This window comes from Pyrus communis, chromosome 10 (genome assembly GCF_963583255.1).
Source record: "Pyrus communis chromosome 10, drPyrComm1.1, whole genome shotgun sequence".
Taxonomy (NCBI): Eukaryota; Viridiplantae; Streptophyta; class Magnoliopsida; order Rosales; family Rosaceae; genus Pyrus; species Pyrus communis.
The window spans coordinates 7395724-7411252 of NC_084812.1; the positions used below are offsets into that span (position 1 = coordinate 7395724).

The 15529-nt window shown below is 38.5% G+C and overlaps 3 protein-coding genes across 4 annotated transcripts; 2 read left to right on the forward strand and 1 right to left on the reverse strand.

Moving 5' to 3' along the window:
* Nucleotides 1-2581: 2581 nt before the first annotated feature.
* On the forward strand, nucleotides 2582-4567 carry LOC137748368 (L10-interacting MYB domain-containing protein-like). Its single transcript, XM_068488515.1, has 3 exons — nucleotides 2582-2675; nucleotides 3491-3847; nucleotides 3925-4567. The coding sequence occupies exons 1-3, from the start codon at nucleotides 2673-2675 to the stop codon at nucleotides 4447-4449; spliced, it is 885 nt and encodes a 294-aa protein (XP_068344616.1). The 5' UTR covers nucleotides 2582-2672; the 3' UTR covers nucleotides 4450-4567.
* Nucleotides 4568-4635: 68 nt separating this feature from the next.
* Nucleotides 4636-8732, reverse strand: LOC137748367 (protein ALTERED PHOSPHATE STARVATION RESPONSE 1-like). 2 transcript variants are annotated; one of them, XM_068488514.1, is made up of 4 exons: nucleotides 7563-8732; nucleotides 6916-7133; nucleotides 6216-6439; nucleotides 4636-5825 (listed from the first exon to the last, which is right to left on the reverse strand). In XM_068488514.1, exons 1-4 carry the CDS (start codon nucleotides 8281-8283, stop codon nucleotides 5045-5047), a joined length of 1944 nt encoding a protein of 647 aa, XP_068344615.1. In that variant the 5' UTR covers nucleotides 8284-8732; the 3' UTR covers nucleotides 4636-5044. The 2 variants fall into 2 exon arrangements, with proteins under 2 accessions (XP_068344615.1, XP_068344614.1); XM_068488513.1 differs by having other exon boundaries at nucleotides 6916-7127; nucleotides 7557-8732.
* Nucleotides 8733-13589: 4857 nt separating this feature from the next.
* Nucleotides 13590-15380, forward strand: LOC137748283 (L-ascorbate peroxidase 3-like). Its single transcript, XM_068488411.1, has 9 exons — nucleotides 13590-13725; nucleotides 13853-13986; nucleotides 14064-14113; nucleotides 14255-14320; nucleotides 14397-14445; nucleotides 14526-14608; nucleotides 14709-14785; nucleotides 14886-14988; nucleotides 15091-15380. Exons 1-9 carry the CDS (start codon nucleotides 13613-13615, stop codon nucleotides 15268-15270), a joined length of 855 nt encoding a protein of 284 aa, XP_068344512.1. The 5' UTR covers nucleotides 13590-13612; the 3' UTR covers nucleotides 15271-15380.
* The last annotated feature ends 149 nt before the right edge of the window (nucleotides 15381-15529 follow it).

A 15529-nucleotide genomic window follows, 5' to 3' on the forward strand; every position in this document is an offset into this window, starting at 1 on the left:
TAACGACGGTTGGATTATCAATTACAAAAATCATACGACGGTACAATTATCAGAATAATTGAATAATTGGACCATTGTATCGAATTTCAACGAACGGATATTAGATATGAGCTCAGGACATCGAGAATATCTCTCTATCCAAAATCCATAAATTTTGACTATTCCCCACTTGTTGCCACATGCACAGCTGTGCGGTGGTTTGCGGCGATCGCAAACCCACTTTTTTTACTAACTCCAAATTTTACCAAAATTTACAGAAAGATATAGCTTAACAAGATGAACACGTTTTACACTTACCACAAAGTCTAAAAGTGGACGGAAAGGGTGCCTAAAGCTTCTCGGCATCGATTAGCCGCCTACGGTGGTCAAACGGGGTCAAGTCTGGTCGAGATTTACTCCTTGGATGATGGGCTACAAGTTCCAAGTGGTAGCATCGCCCATCACTTTGCCGATTCACCAGAAAAATGAAAGGGTGGCCGAAGCACTATTGGTTTTCGTCGGATTTTGTGACCTCGCACCGCCACGTACTGTGGTTAGAGGGGTTGCTTCTTGGGTGCGGTTTGTAGAGGGAAGTGAGAGCTTTAATTTGGTGGTGGTGGCGTCAAAAAATTCCATCGGAGTTGGCCAGAATCGGCATCGGAAAGTCATGGGTCACGGTGGGTTGGGTTTCTGGGTACAGCTTCCTGAAATGGAAACCTCCAAGAATTTGGGTATCCACTTGTGGAAGCCCACTATTTATGGTCAGGTTTAAATAACCAAAATATCTCCCACCTTAAATGTTTCTAACTTCTTCGTTATAACTCGGAATATTTTTGGCCCTCTGGCCCTCTGGACTCTTCGGTTGGAGATGGCCTAAGATCCGTTTGCTCTTACGTGCTCATGGGTTCAAGCTCTACCTAAACAACTCAAGAGTTGATCGGAAAGGTCGAATAAAATTGGAAATAACTAAAGTACCCCCACTTCACCGTTCTCAAAACCGGAGAATTAACGAACTAACTTCAATTAAATCTCCGAAATATGTTTAAAAATAAATAAAATACTAATTTTGGGACGGGATATCACATGAAATGTCAGCATCTGATTTGCATAGATCGTGCTCAGCTTTGACAAGTGTCCCTTGTCCTTATCTGACCATAAACAAGCAACTTCCTTTTTAAAACCCTAATTGTCTTTCATTTGCTCCTTGGCTAGGATATTTGCATTTCAGAAAAGAGTGTCTTTAGTTTAGAGTTACCTCTTGTGTTCTTGTTAAAAGCCATAGCTGCAAAACCGACTTCATGCATTAATCAGGGTTGCATTCTACCTCCCGCATCACAAATGTTCGCAGAAAACGAAAATCTTTAGAAGAAGACCAATTGTTTCCTCAATTAGTCAATCCATGATAATCATTGAAGGGCTATTTGCCCCAAACAAAACCCAATCAACCAAATTGATACATATCTACGAACCACAAAAATCGAATCCAAAAGAATGAACATTGCCCACAAAAATTCAAATCAAACCCGACAAACACACATTGAATCAAAATCAAATCTAGTTTTCAATGTATCTGGAGCACAAAGTAGAACATCACATGTTATTATACAATTAGAGGCATTTGAAAAGAAAAAATCTCCTTTAATTACATAACAACATGTAGTATTCCGCTCCATATTCCGAACATACTGAAAAATATTTTCTTAATTTCGTATATAAAGCAACGTTGCATTCAAAATTTTGAATATCTAACATGATGACCCTCATCTTTCTGTCAATTACTTTTCAACCCAATAAATTACCAAAATTTTAATTATATACAAACTTTAGTGAAGTTTACATTTTACTCCTCATTTACCCTTATATACAAATCGATCAAAATGGATTATAATCGGAAAAGAAACAAAATTAACCCAAGTCAGAGAAATATTTATTTATGGATGCGATTATAAATTTGTAATAATAAAAACTAAACCCTAAGAACTTTTTTTAGAACAAACGATGTTATCTATACTAAGAGAGAAGCCTCACAATGGTTAGCAATAATATGGTTCAAACTTATCTTTGGAGATAATCAAACCTAAAACCTCTCACTTACATGTGAAGAAAAATACCAATAGACTATAGCAGTACTAAGTGACAAGCCCTAAAAATATTAAGGGCTGGTTTGGTATTACTGTGCTTTGAAAAAAAAACTGATTCTGATGTGTTGTGAGAATAAGCTCATTTTTGTTGCTTTACATTTTCATTTTTTTTTTAATCCAAAATTGTGAAAATAAGCTGTTTTTAAGTGTTTATCAAACATCTTTTGGAATTCAGCTTTTTTTATACTCACTTTTTATAAAAGCACATCAGTACCAAACCAATCCTAAGACCTCAATAACTAATGATCAGATGATATTTTACAACACATGTTTTATTTAGCATTGTAAGTGTGATTAAAAGTTTATAACCGGTTTTTTTCATATTTATTTTCGGCTACAGCCGACTTAGTAAAATGTTTGACCAAAGATTTTTTTTTTTTTTTTTTTTGGCGTAAAATGACTCTTCTGTACTGAACATACGACCGCAAAGCCTTTAGATTTTGTTTTTGGACCGAGAGAGAGAGCGCCTTGTTTCGGAGCGCGAAATTCTTCCGCCGGAAAAACGCGGAATCATATATATATAGCAGCAGTCTTTTCCTCAACGTAGAGTTAATGGTATCTCTCTCTCTCTCTCTCTATATATATATAAATATGGTTTTAATCTTACTTCCTCTTGTTTTAACAGTTGCAATTTGTTTTTTGGGTGGAATTATGATTTTTTTTCTTCACTTTCAATAGAAATTGTATCGGAGAAACTAATTAAATTAGTGCACAAACCAATTATAATTTGTGACTGATAGAATTTGAATTCGGATCGTTATTCCATTTGGGTGTGCATTTTGATGTATGAAATTGTAGTGAACCTTCTGAGTTTACTTGTTCAATTCAAGTGAACTTGTAAGAAGAAATGGCTGGTAGCCTTATACTAGTACTCTACTACACTGTCTAGTACTTTGATAGTTGTACCGCGACGTAGGAACACCGGAATCTCTGCAACTGAGTGTTGTTTATCGGTTCCAGAAAATCTCCGTTTTTCGTCATCAAGATGTTAGTTCATTAAATTAGGTAACATCTTGGAGCTCCAATGTCAGTCAGCTTTCATGTAAGGAGTTATTTCATGAAGATGAACAACATTTCCTGCATTCTTGTCTGTGCAAAGTTGGCACAAATTTAGGGTAATATTCTTTGAGATGAGTCCGAACGAATGTTGATGTGATTTATTTCGATTGGGTTGGACTTGATATGTGATTTCTTTGAATTCGTAGCTGCTTTCTAGTCTATAAGTGACTGTTGGACATCGTATTTTGAGGCGCTTTGGACATTCAGAACATATATTGCTCGTTGTAGATGGCAAGCGAGGGTACTTCGGCTTGTAATGTTCTACGCGTATATGTTTGTTTCTTTGTAACCGGTCTCTTTTGTGGGTTTAGATGGCGAACTGCTCTGCTCGGTCAAGGGGACGAACGCTGCAGCATCAGGGGCACCAGTTGAGGGCTAAATGGACAATGCAGCTTACTAAGATACTGGTGAACTTAATGGTGGATCAAGTACACAGAGGGAATAGACAAAATGGTCATATGGGAAAGAAAGCATGGAAGTCTGTATGCGATGAATTCCATAAGAGAACGGGTCTGAAATGGGACAAGGAACAACTGAAGAACCGATGCACTGTTTTGAGGAGGATGTATGTTACGGTCAAGTCGCTGCTTGATCGAAGTGACTTCAGTTGGGATGAATACACCGGGGTTATTGCAGCCAGCAATGCAGTGTGGGCTGAACACATTAGGGTATGTTCGTTTAATATCTGTTGCTTGTAAACTACAATTCGAAACCTACCTGATGCGGACGAATCTTCTTGGAGCAGGAACATCCTGATGCTGAGACTCTAAAAACCAGTGGCTGCCCAATTTTCAAAGAGCTATGCACTATATTTTCAAAACCGCCAACGAACGGGAAACATGACCATCCAGCTGAACATGAGGGTGGGGATCCAAATTCACGTCCATCGGAGCCCTTGTCCTTGAACCAAGAAGAGTCCTCATCAGATTCTGAGGAAGGAGATGATGCTGTAAATGGTCAGGAAACAATTCAACCTGCCATCCGCAAAAGAGGACGCAAGGGCACTGATGATGCTATTGCGGGTGCTATATTGGAGATGGCGGCTGCGTCAAGGCTGAGGGCGGCTGCTACACAGCAACGTGATGCTAGATATACAATAGCTAGTTGTATCGAGGAATTGGATAAAATGCAAGGTGTTGATGAACACGTCTATTTCGCTGCTCTCGATCTGTTCAACAAACCAGTTGCAAGGGAGATGTTCTTGTCTCTCAAAGGCGAAAAACGCTTGATTTGGTTGCGTAGCAAGTGTACAGCAGCTCCTGCTCTCTAGATTGATAACTTTATGTAGTTTTGATGTTATCTAATCTGTATCATGTGACTCTTGGCTTGTGTATATCCAACTCCGCCAGCCTGGTTTTACCCTATTTTGTCGAAGTTGCGTTTTGTCCGAACTCCGAACCCGAAATCTTCATGGTTCATAACAATTGTCATAAAAATTCATACAAACTGGTAAACAGACCAAAAAACACCTCATTAAGAATAATTAAGTAAACCAAACAGTCACCCTGAAAGAAGAAAAAGGAAACTATCAAGCTTAAACAAGCGAGAAGTTCCGAACGCCTTTCGCGCAACAAAACAGAACAAAGATGTGAAAAGTTGAAAACTAACTAGAATCCTCTTGCTCTGTTGCATTCCGAGTACTCAATCTCTTCGGTATCCATTCTTTTCCCAATCTGCGTAAACTGTCAAGTTTATCTTCGAAGGGGGGATCCTGTCACTGCTAGTCCCCACCGCTACGGTTAATGGTTACTGAAAGGATGTGAATCTATCTATACATGAAAACTGATCTTACTGAAGGGATGCGCAATATACAGAAAAAAACTGATTACCGTGTTTCCAATCTTCTTGAATTTGAACTTTTTCCCTCAAGGTAGTAACATCTTAACATCAAGCTCCTGATCAGCACTTTTCGATTGGTTATATAGTTGCTCGAAAGCCTGCATACACACACTTGAAAACCCGACCATCGCCTCAAAGACATGCGGAAACCCCATCTGCAAGTTACTTATTGTCACGGTCCTCGTCACATTCACTAACTTTTCATGCTTGCTTTTCTCCTCCTCCGCTTTTGCTCTCAGGACCTCTATTTTTGCTCGCTTCTCAGCAACTGGGTTCCTTTTAGTATTGCCCGAGGAATCAGGCATCGAGTATGGCCCATACTTGGACTCGAGCGATCTAAGCACAGTTGCTTTCTTCTCAAGCTCTTTAAATGTAGATTCTGACTTCCGTTTTTGCTTGTATTCTTCTGCTTGTTGAACTACAATAGCATGAACTACGGTTAAAAAGCTTTTGATTCCTTCAGATGCTACTTTGTCAGGAATCCGGTCAATTGCATGATGCCATTCTTCGCAAAGTGTGTAAATTCTTGATTCTTGACTTGTCTTTGGTATTGGATGTCTCCGAAACTGAAAAAGGCTAAGACGGAGCCATCCTGTGAGAGACTGGATATAGTCACGCTGAGCCTTGACCAGGCTGCAAAATGATAAATGCCATTGCTGGACTTGAAGCTCAAGCTGGAGTGCTGCTTGCCGGTGAATCTCAGACGTGGGTTCGGTAGATGGTATGGTGTTGAGGTATTTGAGCTGCTGAACAATATGCTTTTGGACCTGGTGGCACTCATACATGCTTCTCCACATGCACATCAATCTGTAAAGCAAATATATTCCGTCAACAGTAAAAATTGCTTCTTTTGGGAAGTGTTGTATGATTGTTCTACAACAATAGCTACTCAACAAAAGTTTACACGGCTCTTTAAAAATCAGTACATCGTTCGAAAGAAAAGCAAACAAAGGACGCAAAAACAACAAATAAAAAGCAGTCAAAAGAAAATAGCCATATATTCAATATCTTTTCGCTATTCATTCAAAAAAAGATATTTAACGAAAAAAGAAGTAACAGAAAAGAAAATATTCGACAAAAAAAAAGAAAGAAAAGAAAATAAGATACGGTATTTTTTTTATTTTGGTTCCAACTTCTAAGTAAGATAGGAATGAAAAGAAATTGTAGCAATATCAATTCGATGAGTGCAAGACTAACCCTTTAACAAGCTCGATGAGTTGAGGGTAGAGCTCAGTCTCACGAAGGTTGATGATTTCAGCAGACGTTGTCTCAATGGTCTGTGAAGAAACCATCATTTGCGACTCCAACTTTTCCACCTCTTTCTTCGTCTTCTCTGTCTTCACATAGTCTCCCCTCTTCATCTCTAGCTTCTTCAGTGTTGACACCCTCTTCTCATGCTCTACCTTTAGTGTCTCCGAATCCTAAAACCACACCAGAAAAACATATGTAAACCGAATTATAAAACTCATGGATGCGCACAATGTCATTAAATAACTTCAAATTCCAAAACATTCGTATGTTATGCTTGGGCCCAAAGAACAACTTCCATTCAACGGTGATGACTTTGTGGCGGTATCACATGTCAGTGCATAATCTCATTGAAAAACATTAAAACCCCCAACGTTCAAAAGTTATTCTTGGGATATAATGCTACAGGTACCAATTTTTGGATACCAACTGATGTGACAATTTCTTATTTTTGTGAATAGATAAGGTCCACCGCCGGCGTACACATAAAACTAATGAAACACCACCACATAAATTGGTATCCAAAGTCGTTTTAATAAGTTGGCAACTCTAGCGTTACTCTGGGACACTAAAGTAAGAAGGATAAAATGTTTTTATGGACAAAAGCTCAACCAGGAGCCCACAAAATACATGATAACCAAAAGTTTACCTTGACCTCCTGGTATAATTTTTTTTCCCAAGCGTAAAGCCTCTCCACAGTAGAACAATGGCTACTGTTCGCCACACCTTCATCTCCAACCCCACCACCTACTTGATTAAGCACCATCTCATCACAACCCATTTTTCCAAATCCTCCAAACTTTTGACTTGAACTTCCCCATGTCCACAGCGACTGACTCAAATTACACCCATGATCATAAACTTTACCTGCCAAAAAAATCCATCTACTACATCAAAACACACGAGTAAAGGGAACTGTTCCTGGCACCCCAAAAAATCGCCCTTCACTTGTCGTTAATAAACACAATTTGGAGAAATTGCACTTCGAGCGGTGCATGATGACTATTTTGTTGTGATGGTTTCAAATTACACTTGTAATTATAAACATAACGAAAATATTGAGAAATTGTTATTGACACTCCAAAAAGGTTGTCGTCACATGATGGAGCAAAATGCATTTCCAGCAGTGCACGATGACTATTTTCGATTGCAAAAACAGTTCTCAAAAGTAAAGTTCTCTTTCCTCTCATTTTTTTCCCTCAATTCCTCATCAATCAAGCAAACAAACATGGTTAAAAAAAGTAAAAATATTAAAACTTTATCCTCTAAACAACAGTAAAACTAAAAAACTTTTACCTCCTTTGGTCTGAGAAGAAGAGAATCTGGGAACTTCCAAGAGCAAAGAGAGCATTCCGCCGGCATCAGCAGCATTGAGAAAATACTCATCCAGCTCTTTTATAATCTCAACCAGATCCTTAGCATTTCTCGACACCACCATCGCCAGCTCACTTGTCGTCGTCCCGCTCTCTTTCGAAAATCCGCTCACCACCGACGGCGGTTCCGCCGTGCTCGCCGCAGTGACGGTGACCACCGCCTCCGAAGCGGTAGTCGCAGATTCCCACTCTTCTTCCGTCACTGGCCTTGAAGAGGAAGCCACAAATGGGTCCCAGAAATCCCACGTGGACGAAGGTGGCGGTGGCGGCGGAGGTGGGCGAGCTGTTGAGGGTGTGGTGGAAGTTGTCCACGAATCGGAGCTTGAGCTGAGTGGAGGTGGTGGCGGTTGTGGGGTTGGCGGGGTTTGCAGCGGCGGCGGCTGTGACTGGTAGTTGTCGTGGTGGTGGTGATTGTAGTTGTGGGGGTGGTTGTGGTTGTAGTTGTGGTGGTGGTGATGGAGGGTAGTTTCGGCATTCGAAAACTGGAGCAGAGCAGAGCCCGTGCAGCGGAGAGAGCGCAGGTACATGGTGTGAGCAGCCGACCAAGCTTGCCGTGCTTTCACCAGCTGCTTCATGTACCGCTTTCTCGATTTGCATCTCGACACCATTTCTTCCCGTTCTACCCTCGAATAGCAGCATCCCATTTTTGGTCCTGGTCAGCTCGATTTGCTACTAAAGAAAAGCAGAGAAAAAAAAGAAGAAAAATTCAGAAGAAGAAGAGGGGCTTTTTGGGAACAGAAATAACATGGGTTCTTTTGCCTGCTTATGAAGCTTGCTATGCCTCCATGAATGGAGGCCGTAAAAACTCAAAAGTGCTTCTTTCCCCCGCACATTTTGAACTTACCTAAAAAAATTTCAGTGTTTTAGCAGCTACAAATTGACTTCTTCTTGTAGGGTCTTCTGGGTTGGTAAAGTAACATTTACAAACTTTGATTTGAATTTTGATGTCAACTCTGGAGCTTTTGATCTCTGTGCGTGCTCCTCTCTCTCTCTCTCCTCTGTGTGTATTGTTTCTCTCTCTAGAGAGTAGAGAGATGGTGGAGTTTGGGAGTTTATCCTGATGTGGTGAAGGCACAAAAGGACGGACACTGAGCTGCAGCAGGGGCAATGTCGCTTTGGGCAGAGAGCCAGTGGGTGCCTTGTTTATATTTGAATTTAGTGACTAAATTGCCCTCACCATATGTCTGGATTTGCACTGATTCGTCTGTGTCAGTCTCTGGAACTGAAACAGTCAGCATCCAAATGTTTGAGTTTATGAGTATTGTACTTTACAAAAGCTTATTTTGTTGAAAAAATTAATGAAAATTATTTAAAAATTTTGTTTAAAGGAAATAATAAAATGAATAATACAATGATTGATTTTTAATATAAAAATATGATTTTTCGTTAAAATAAACAATACCATAAACTTTACATTAAAATTCTCTATTTTATTTACTTTTTGTTACTTTTACCATTGTTGGGGTTGCTATGGTAACAATAATACTCACCGATACTTTTTGTTGCAAAATAAATTCAAAGGTTATGAATTATTTCTCGTTTACAAAAAATAATTTCCACATATTCATGTCTCATCTGCTGTGCTAGGCTATAAAGAATTTTTTGAGTCCAGACCAAACAGATGAGGTGGTTCGGATGTTGGACATAAGACTTTCTCTTGGCCAATTAATCTACTCATGTCTCATCTACTTAGCTTCGTTTCGATTTTTAAAAGGATAGAACTTCAATGCTGAAAGAATCAACAGCACCCCTGCTGATCACCAATTACGGTTGGACATGTGTTCAAGGTGTGCTTAAAAAATCAATAACTTGGACATATGCCCAACCATAATTGGTTATCAGCAAGGGTTGCTGTTGATTATTCAGCAGTCAAGTCCCGTTCTTTAAAATTATTGGGCCATATTAATGAGATTTTCTACCCATTTCAAGGGTGTGAATCATGTGATGTCCTTTGGAAATTTAGACATAAACATAAAGTAAATTCCTTTTTCTTTCCTTTCTATTTTTTAGAAGAGATCCTCTCCGGATCTCTCCCACTAAGTCCACGAAATTCAGTGATCCGAGTCTTTAAAATTTGATTCAACGACTAAAAACAAGAGGTCTCTTTAAAAGTTATAATAATTTTAGGCATCAGATCAAATTTCAAGGGTCCAGATCACTGAATTTGATGGACTTAGTAGGAGAGATGCGGAGATGATCTCTTCCCTCTATTTTTGGTCACTAGATTTTGAGAGCACGCTGACAGATTTAGGCACGAGGCCCTGAATTTCAACATTCGAATTCTATTGCATATTTGATGATTTGAGTCATCAACAATGTGGTGTGTAAACTATTGTATTTTCATGATTTATATGAACAAAATGGTATACACGTCATGTCATCTAAGTTTTTCTTTTCTTTTTATTTGAGAAATTTTTGTGGGAATAACTAGATCTCGTGACTGTTTAGCTTCGCACACAAAACACCTCACATAATATTTTAATCTCACTTGCTCACTCTCCGTTTTCATCTCGTGTTTGGTGACTTTATACGAATGTCTAAGATGATGAAGTTTTTCTTATTTCACTCGTAATATATCTTATCACGTGATGAGTGACAGAGAGACAATAACAACCTCTTTGACGGCTCAGTCAAAATAATCAAATCATGCAGTCATGTTGTGTGATTTTATGCAACCGGGTTTGAATACAGAACTTTTTCTCACCGTCTGATTTGATCAAGCAACTGACATTGAGTGATTTGGTGACCCGCTAAGTACTATTAAATCTTGCCCAAATAATGAAAATCGCAACGTGGGCAGAGCGAGAGTTAGGTTAGATTAATAGAAAATGTAAGTCACTTATTAAAAGGTATGCATGAACAATAATGTGTTGATCAAAGTACACTTCCACTTCTTAAAAATAAATTTCAATTGCTTGTTTGAAGTTATAAACAATGTACTATTGTATGAGTGGAGACGTTATATTTCAGTATAATCAAACCATATATTTGGTGACAGATGTAAATTGAGATTAAGGTGGTCCCAAGACCACTCGAAGTTTGAGATATATACATGTACAGGTCTTCTGAAGACTTTTTGAAGGTTTTCTGAGGACCCATTGATGTAATGCATGTTAGGCATATCTGAACAACACTTTGTATGATACATTGAGAACACTCGTCGATAATTGTTGACTTGTGCACAAATAATTCGGTTGACTACAAAAAACTCACCAAAATGTTAGATGAAATTCCTCAGCGAATAAAATAAAAATAATTTGCTCTCTTCTCGCACTGTTTCTATTAAAAAACTTAAATCTTTAATACGATATCCTCATTGTTCAAATTCTAAATCCTTCACCATATATGTTAAAATTTAATAAATTAAACACCACATGACAATATTATTACCCCATCGTAAGAATTTCTTGCATGTGTGGAGCATTGTAGTGAACAAAAACTCAGGTTAATATAATGTTCTTTTATTGTTACTTTATAGACCTAGTGCTTTCCAAAGCTGAATTCTCTGATTTGCTCAGATGCAATGCAAATTATGCATCTTCGCGATCCTCCTGTACCAGAAAGTAATTAAGCAAGGAGATCTGAGCTTAAACCTGTTGCCACGTTTGGGTTTTCGTTTGGTACCGACTAGTACAGTGTAGATTCCATGTGTAACAGAATTTTTTGAAACATATGCAGCAGACCAACGGCATAAAAAATTGTACGAACTCACTTGGAACGAAGCAGTACTAGGTCTTTGGCTTCCATGAGTACTCCATACGTTCACCCCATACCAATACAATTGAGAAAAGATAATTTTAACGAAAAGTTTCTGGTACTATTTATTTTAAGGAAAAATCATATTTTTACACTAAAAAGTCAATTAGATTACTATTCATTTTACCATTTATTTTATACTTATCGTTAAAACTCAAAGTTTTCAAATTCTTTTCATTAGTTTTTCTTTGAGAAAATCTCAAGTACGTGTATATTAAGAAGGGTAGTGACGAATTTACGAATTTTTCTTTTTGGAGCACGACGAAGAAGTTTTAAGATTTATTATATAAACCACGAAGGTCCAAGCTAACCAATTTAAATGCTTTTTGCTTAGTAAGCTAAGATAAACTTGTATTGTCACACAAAGTTCAGTAGGGCACTGAGTTTGTTATTCTGCATTTACAAAGTCTCTCACAAATACCGTGAGCCTCTCACATTTTAGTTAATCCAGCCTCGTTTGTGGAATTGTGGCAATTTTTTATTGAATGACCCTGAAAGTTTAGTTTGCTTTCGTTTGATCGACGTATTGGCTAGTGTTATCAGGAGCTACTGAAAGGGGAATCAGAGGGGCTATTGAAACTTCCCGAAGATAAGGCTTTACTGGACGATCTTGAGTTCCGCCGCGAAGTTGAACTTTATGCAAGGTACTTAATTCAGTTCATCTGTGGAAAATTGGTATATTCTGGGAACTTTAAGATCGATGAAATGTTCATTGACGAAATAAAGCTTCATCTTTCTGCTCATGCAGGATGAGGATGCATTTTTCAAAGACTACGCAGCGTCACACAAGAAACTATCCAAGCTTACTGGCCGGTCCTGAGAATTTGGGGACCCTAGGCAGGCCTTTGAAGTGGGGCCCTAGAGTTCTCTAACTCTCGACCCTTTGTATATTGACATGTGCAAAAAGAAAAATCACTATATACATGAAAAGTCTATTTGTACATCAAATATCATTAAAATTTAATATAAAAAAAAAGATATATAAACATTACTCAAATATTATCCATCTCGCATTTTTAGATGCAAATGCACTTATTAAGTTTACATAATCTGATTTTTCAACCAATTCAAACCGAAAGAGAAGTCCTTACCCAGTACGCCAAATTCCAATCATTTTTCTATTGTTACAATGTTACTTATTACATTCAATAAATGAATGAATGGATTAAATAGACAACATCTTAGAGCTAGGGAAAATACTAGAGTGAAGAGGATAGTAAATTTCATATACGAACCTAGACAAATGAGGTGGATTTGAATACTTTATTATAAATTATATAAACTAATTAATTTGAACATTAAATAATGTCATTTTTCAAAAAGGTGAGTTTTAACCTTTTAGGTACATAATAAAGATATATGTGGTGTGATATTAAAATAGGGTAATAAAACCCCATAAAAATAAACATAAAGGTGATATTTAAGAGACAATAAAAAAAAAGTAAAAATAAGATGATGAAAACTATTTAAAAGGGAGAAGACGTGCATCTATAAAAAAAGATGGTGGGACCATCTTAAGTAAAATCGTGCAATTAAAATGATGTTGGGAACATATTTGTCTTCTTCCTCGCGCGAGGCTGACCCTGCAACAAAAGATTTATAGATTCCAGCCTTTACGTATAAGCCTGCATAGCTTCCTCCTATCTCCGTCCAAATCTACCTAGTTCCGCCTAAAAATTGGGGGCCCTTCCGAAGTGGGAGCCCTAGGCGGGCGCCTACTTCGGCTACCCTCAGGGCCGGCCTTCCATCTTCCAGTGTGAAGGCAGCTGTGAAGACCAATACCATATTGGCACAAGTGTAGTGGGAGTTGCTGTTACTGCTGCGGTGGTGACCCTGAGTTACTTATACGAAGTTTGTAAAAATGTTGTCATTCTAATAATTTCATCATTAGAAGTCGGTCATGTATATTTGATTCAGCGTACATATTCATACTTCTTGTAAGCGAACATATTCATACTTCCGATATTCATGATCACGTTTCTTGATTTTTCTTAACTTGACGAAGAAATATGAATATCATGAGAAAGAAGGTGCAAGATGCTTCCTTGCCCTCTCAAAACAGCAAACTAATTCTTTCTTGTTTACTTGGGAAACACTCTTGTTATCATTTCCCTTTATTCTGATTCTTCTTCTAAGCCCCTATATACATACACGGCAGCAAAAACTTTGTCATCTAGAATTGCAAATTCAGCATTCCTTTTACGTTTACACGCTCTCATGGCTGCGCCAATTGTAAACAAAGAGTACCTCCAGGAAATTGAGAAGGCTCGCCGAGACCTTCGTGCTCTTATCTACAGCAAGAACTGCGCTCCTATTATGCTTCGCATAGCGTAAATGTTTATCCTTGATTCTTCCTTAACATGTTTCCCCCATTAAATTTCCTTTGCTTGCTCGAGAAAGTTGGCTATTTCAGTGTACCGAACTTCTGATACGCTTACAACCTTTGTATTTTAATAGGTGGCATGATGCTGGAACGTACGACGCTAGAACAAGGAATGGAATACCTGGAGGGCCTAACGGCTCTATCAGGAACAAGGAAGAGTTAAACCACAGTGCAAATAAGGGATTGGAAACTGCAGTTCAGTTATGTGGTAAGCTTTCGATTTCATATGCTTAATCTCTCAATTAAACTCTCTAATTTGTTTCTGATTCTGCTTTTGACTTGCAGAAGAAGTGAAGGCCAAACACCCTAAAATCACATATGCTGACCTCTACCAGGTTTTCACTTTCAAATGTTTTTATTGGTTTAGGGGTCTATTATGAAGTGCTTTTAATGGCTAAAAGTGCTTTCAGACCAACAAAAGTGATGCAATTTGATAAAACCCTCAATTTGACTAACTTTAATGGCTTGTCTTCCAGCTTGCAGGGGTTGTTGCTGTAGAGATCACCGGAGGTCCATCCATTAACTTTGTTCCAGGTAGAAAGGTATGTGCGTCGGAAAAGTTTTGTATCACCTACCTAACTTGATCTTGTTCAATACCGTTCTTTACCTCTCAATCAGGACTCTAATCAATCCCCACCTGAAGGCCGCCTTCCAGATGCCAAAATTGGTATGTCATCAACCGTGTTCATCTGAGTTTTGTATCGTGAAATGGTTTCGAAATCTGCAGTTGTTTGATTTTGTTAATAGGTGCATCACATTTAAGAGAAGTTTTCTACCGCATGGGCCTGTCCGACAAAGACATTGTGGTATTATCGGGAGGCCATACATTGGTAAGTTGCTCTCCATCCGTAGTAAAAGTAGAAAATGTTCTTCATTTTACTCAACAGAGCGTTAAAATTTAGAAATCATCTTTTTCTGTTGGTTGTGTAGGGAAAGGCAAATATGAGATCTGGCTTTGAAGGCCCCTGGACAAAGGAGCCTTGGAAATTCGACAACTCATACTTCGTGTAAGACATTTGTGAAAAGGTTTATCTACTTTTGTATGCAGTAATCAATGGATATCTCAATCGAATAAAACCGTACCCTTGATGTAAATTCTGTCATCAGGGAACTACTGAAAGGGAAAACGGAGGGACTCCTGCAACTTCCGACGGACAGGGAGTTGGTGGAGGATCCAGTGTTCCGTCGCTATGTTGAGCTATATGCTAAGGTAGAAAAGATGAAGCTATTTCGAAAATGTAAATAGTTTCACACAGTTGTGGTGGGAAAGTTCATACAATATATAATTGATTATATTACCATATCTGTGCAGGACAACGATGCATTCTTCAGGGATTATGCAGTATCACACAAGAAACTATCAGAATTAGGCTTCACCCAACCTTCTTCGGCTCCGAAAGTCCTAGTTACTCTTACAATTGCTGTAATAATCGCTGCATTGGTGTACGATAAATGCAAAAGTCTCGTCCAAGACATGAAGACTCTCGTTTAGGGCAGTAACGTACCTATCCCTCGTTTGTATATACCCGTCTCTCTCAGTCTTTCTCGTTACATGACTATTTAAAGTGAAAACTTGGTCACCACAGCATGTATATGTATTATGTTCAACACTTCATTATATAATCTAGAATGGTTTTATTGTTCAAAACTTCGAACTCGCTCATGAATATTTCCATAATTTCCCTCAAACGGTTATCTTCAACCAGGGAGGCCAACCGCGCTGGTCTCAGCAAAGGCCCCGGGAGTTCTGG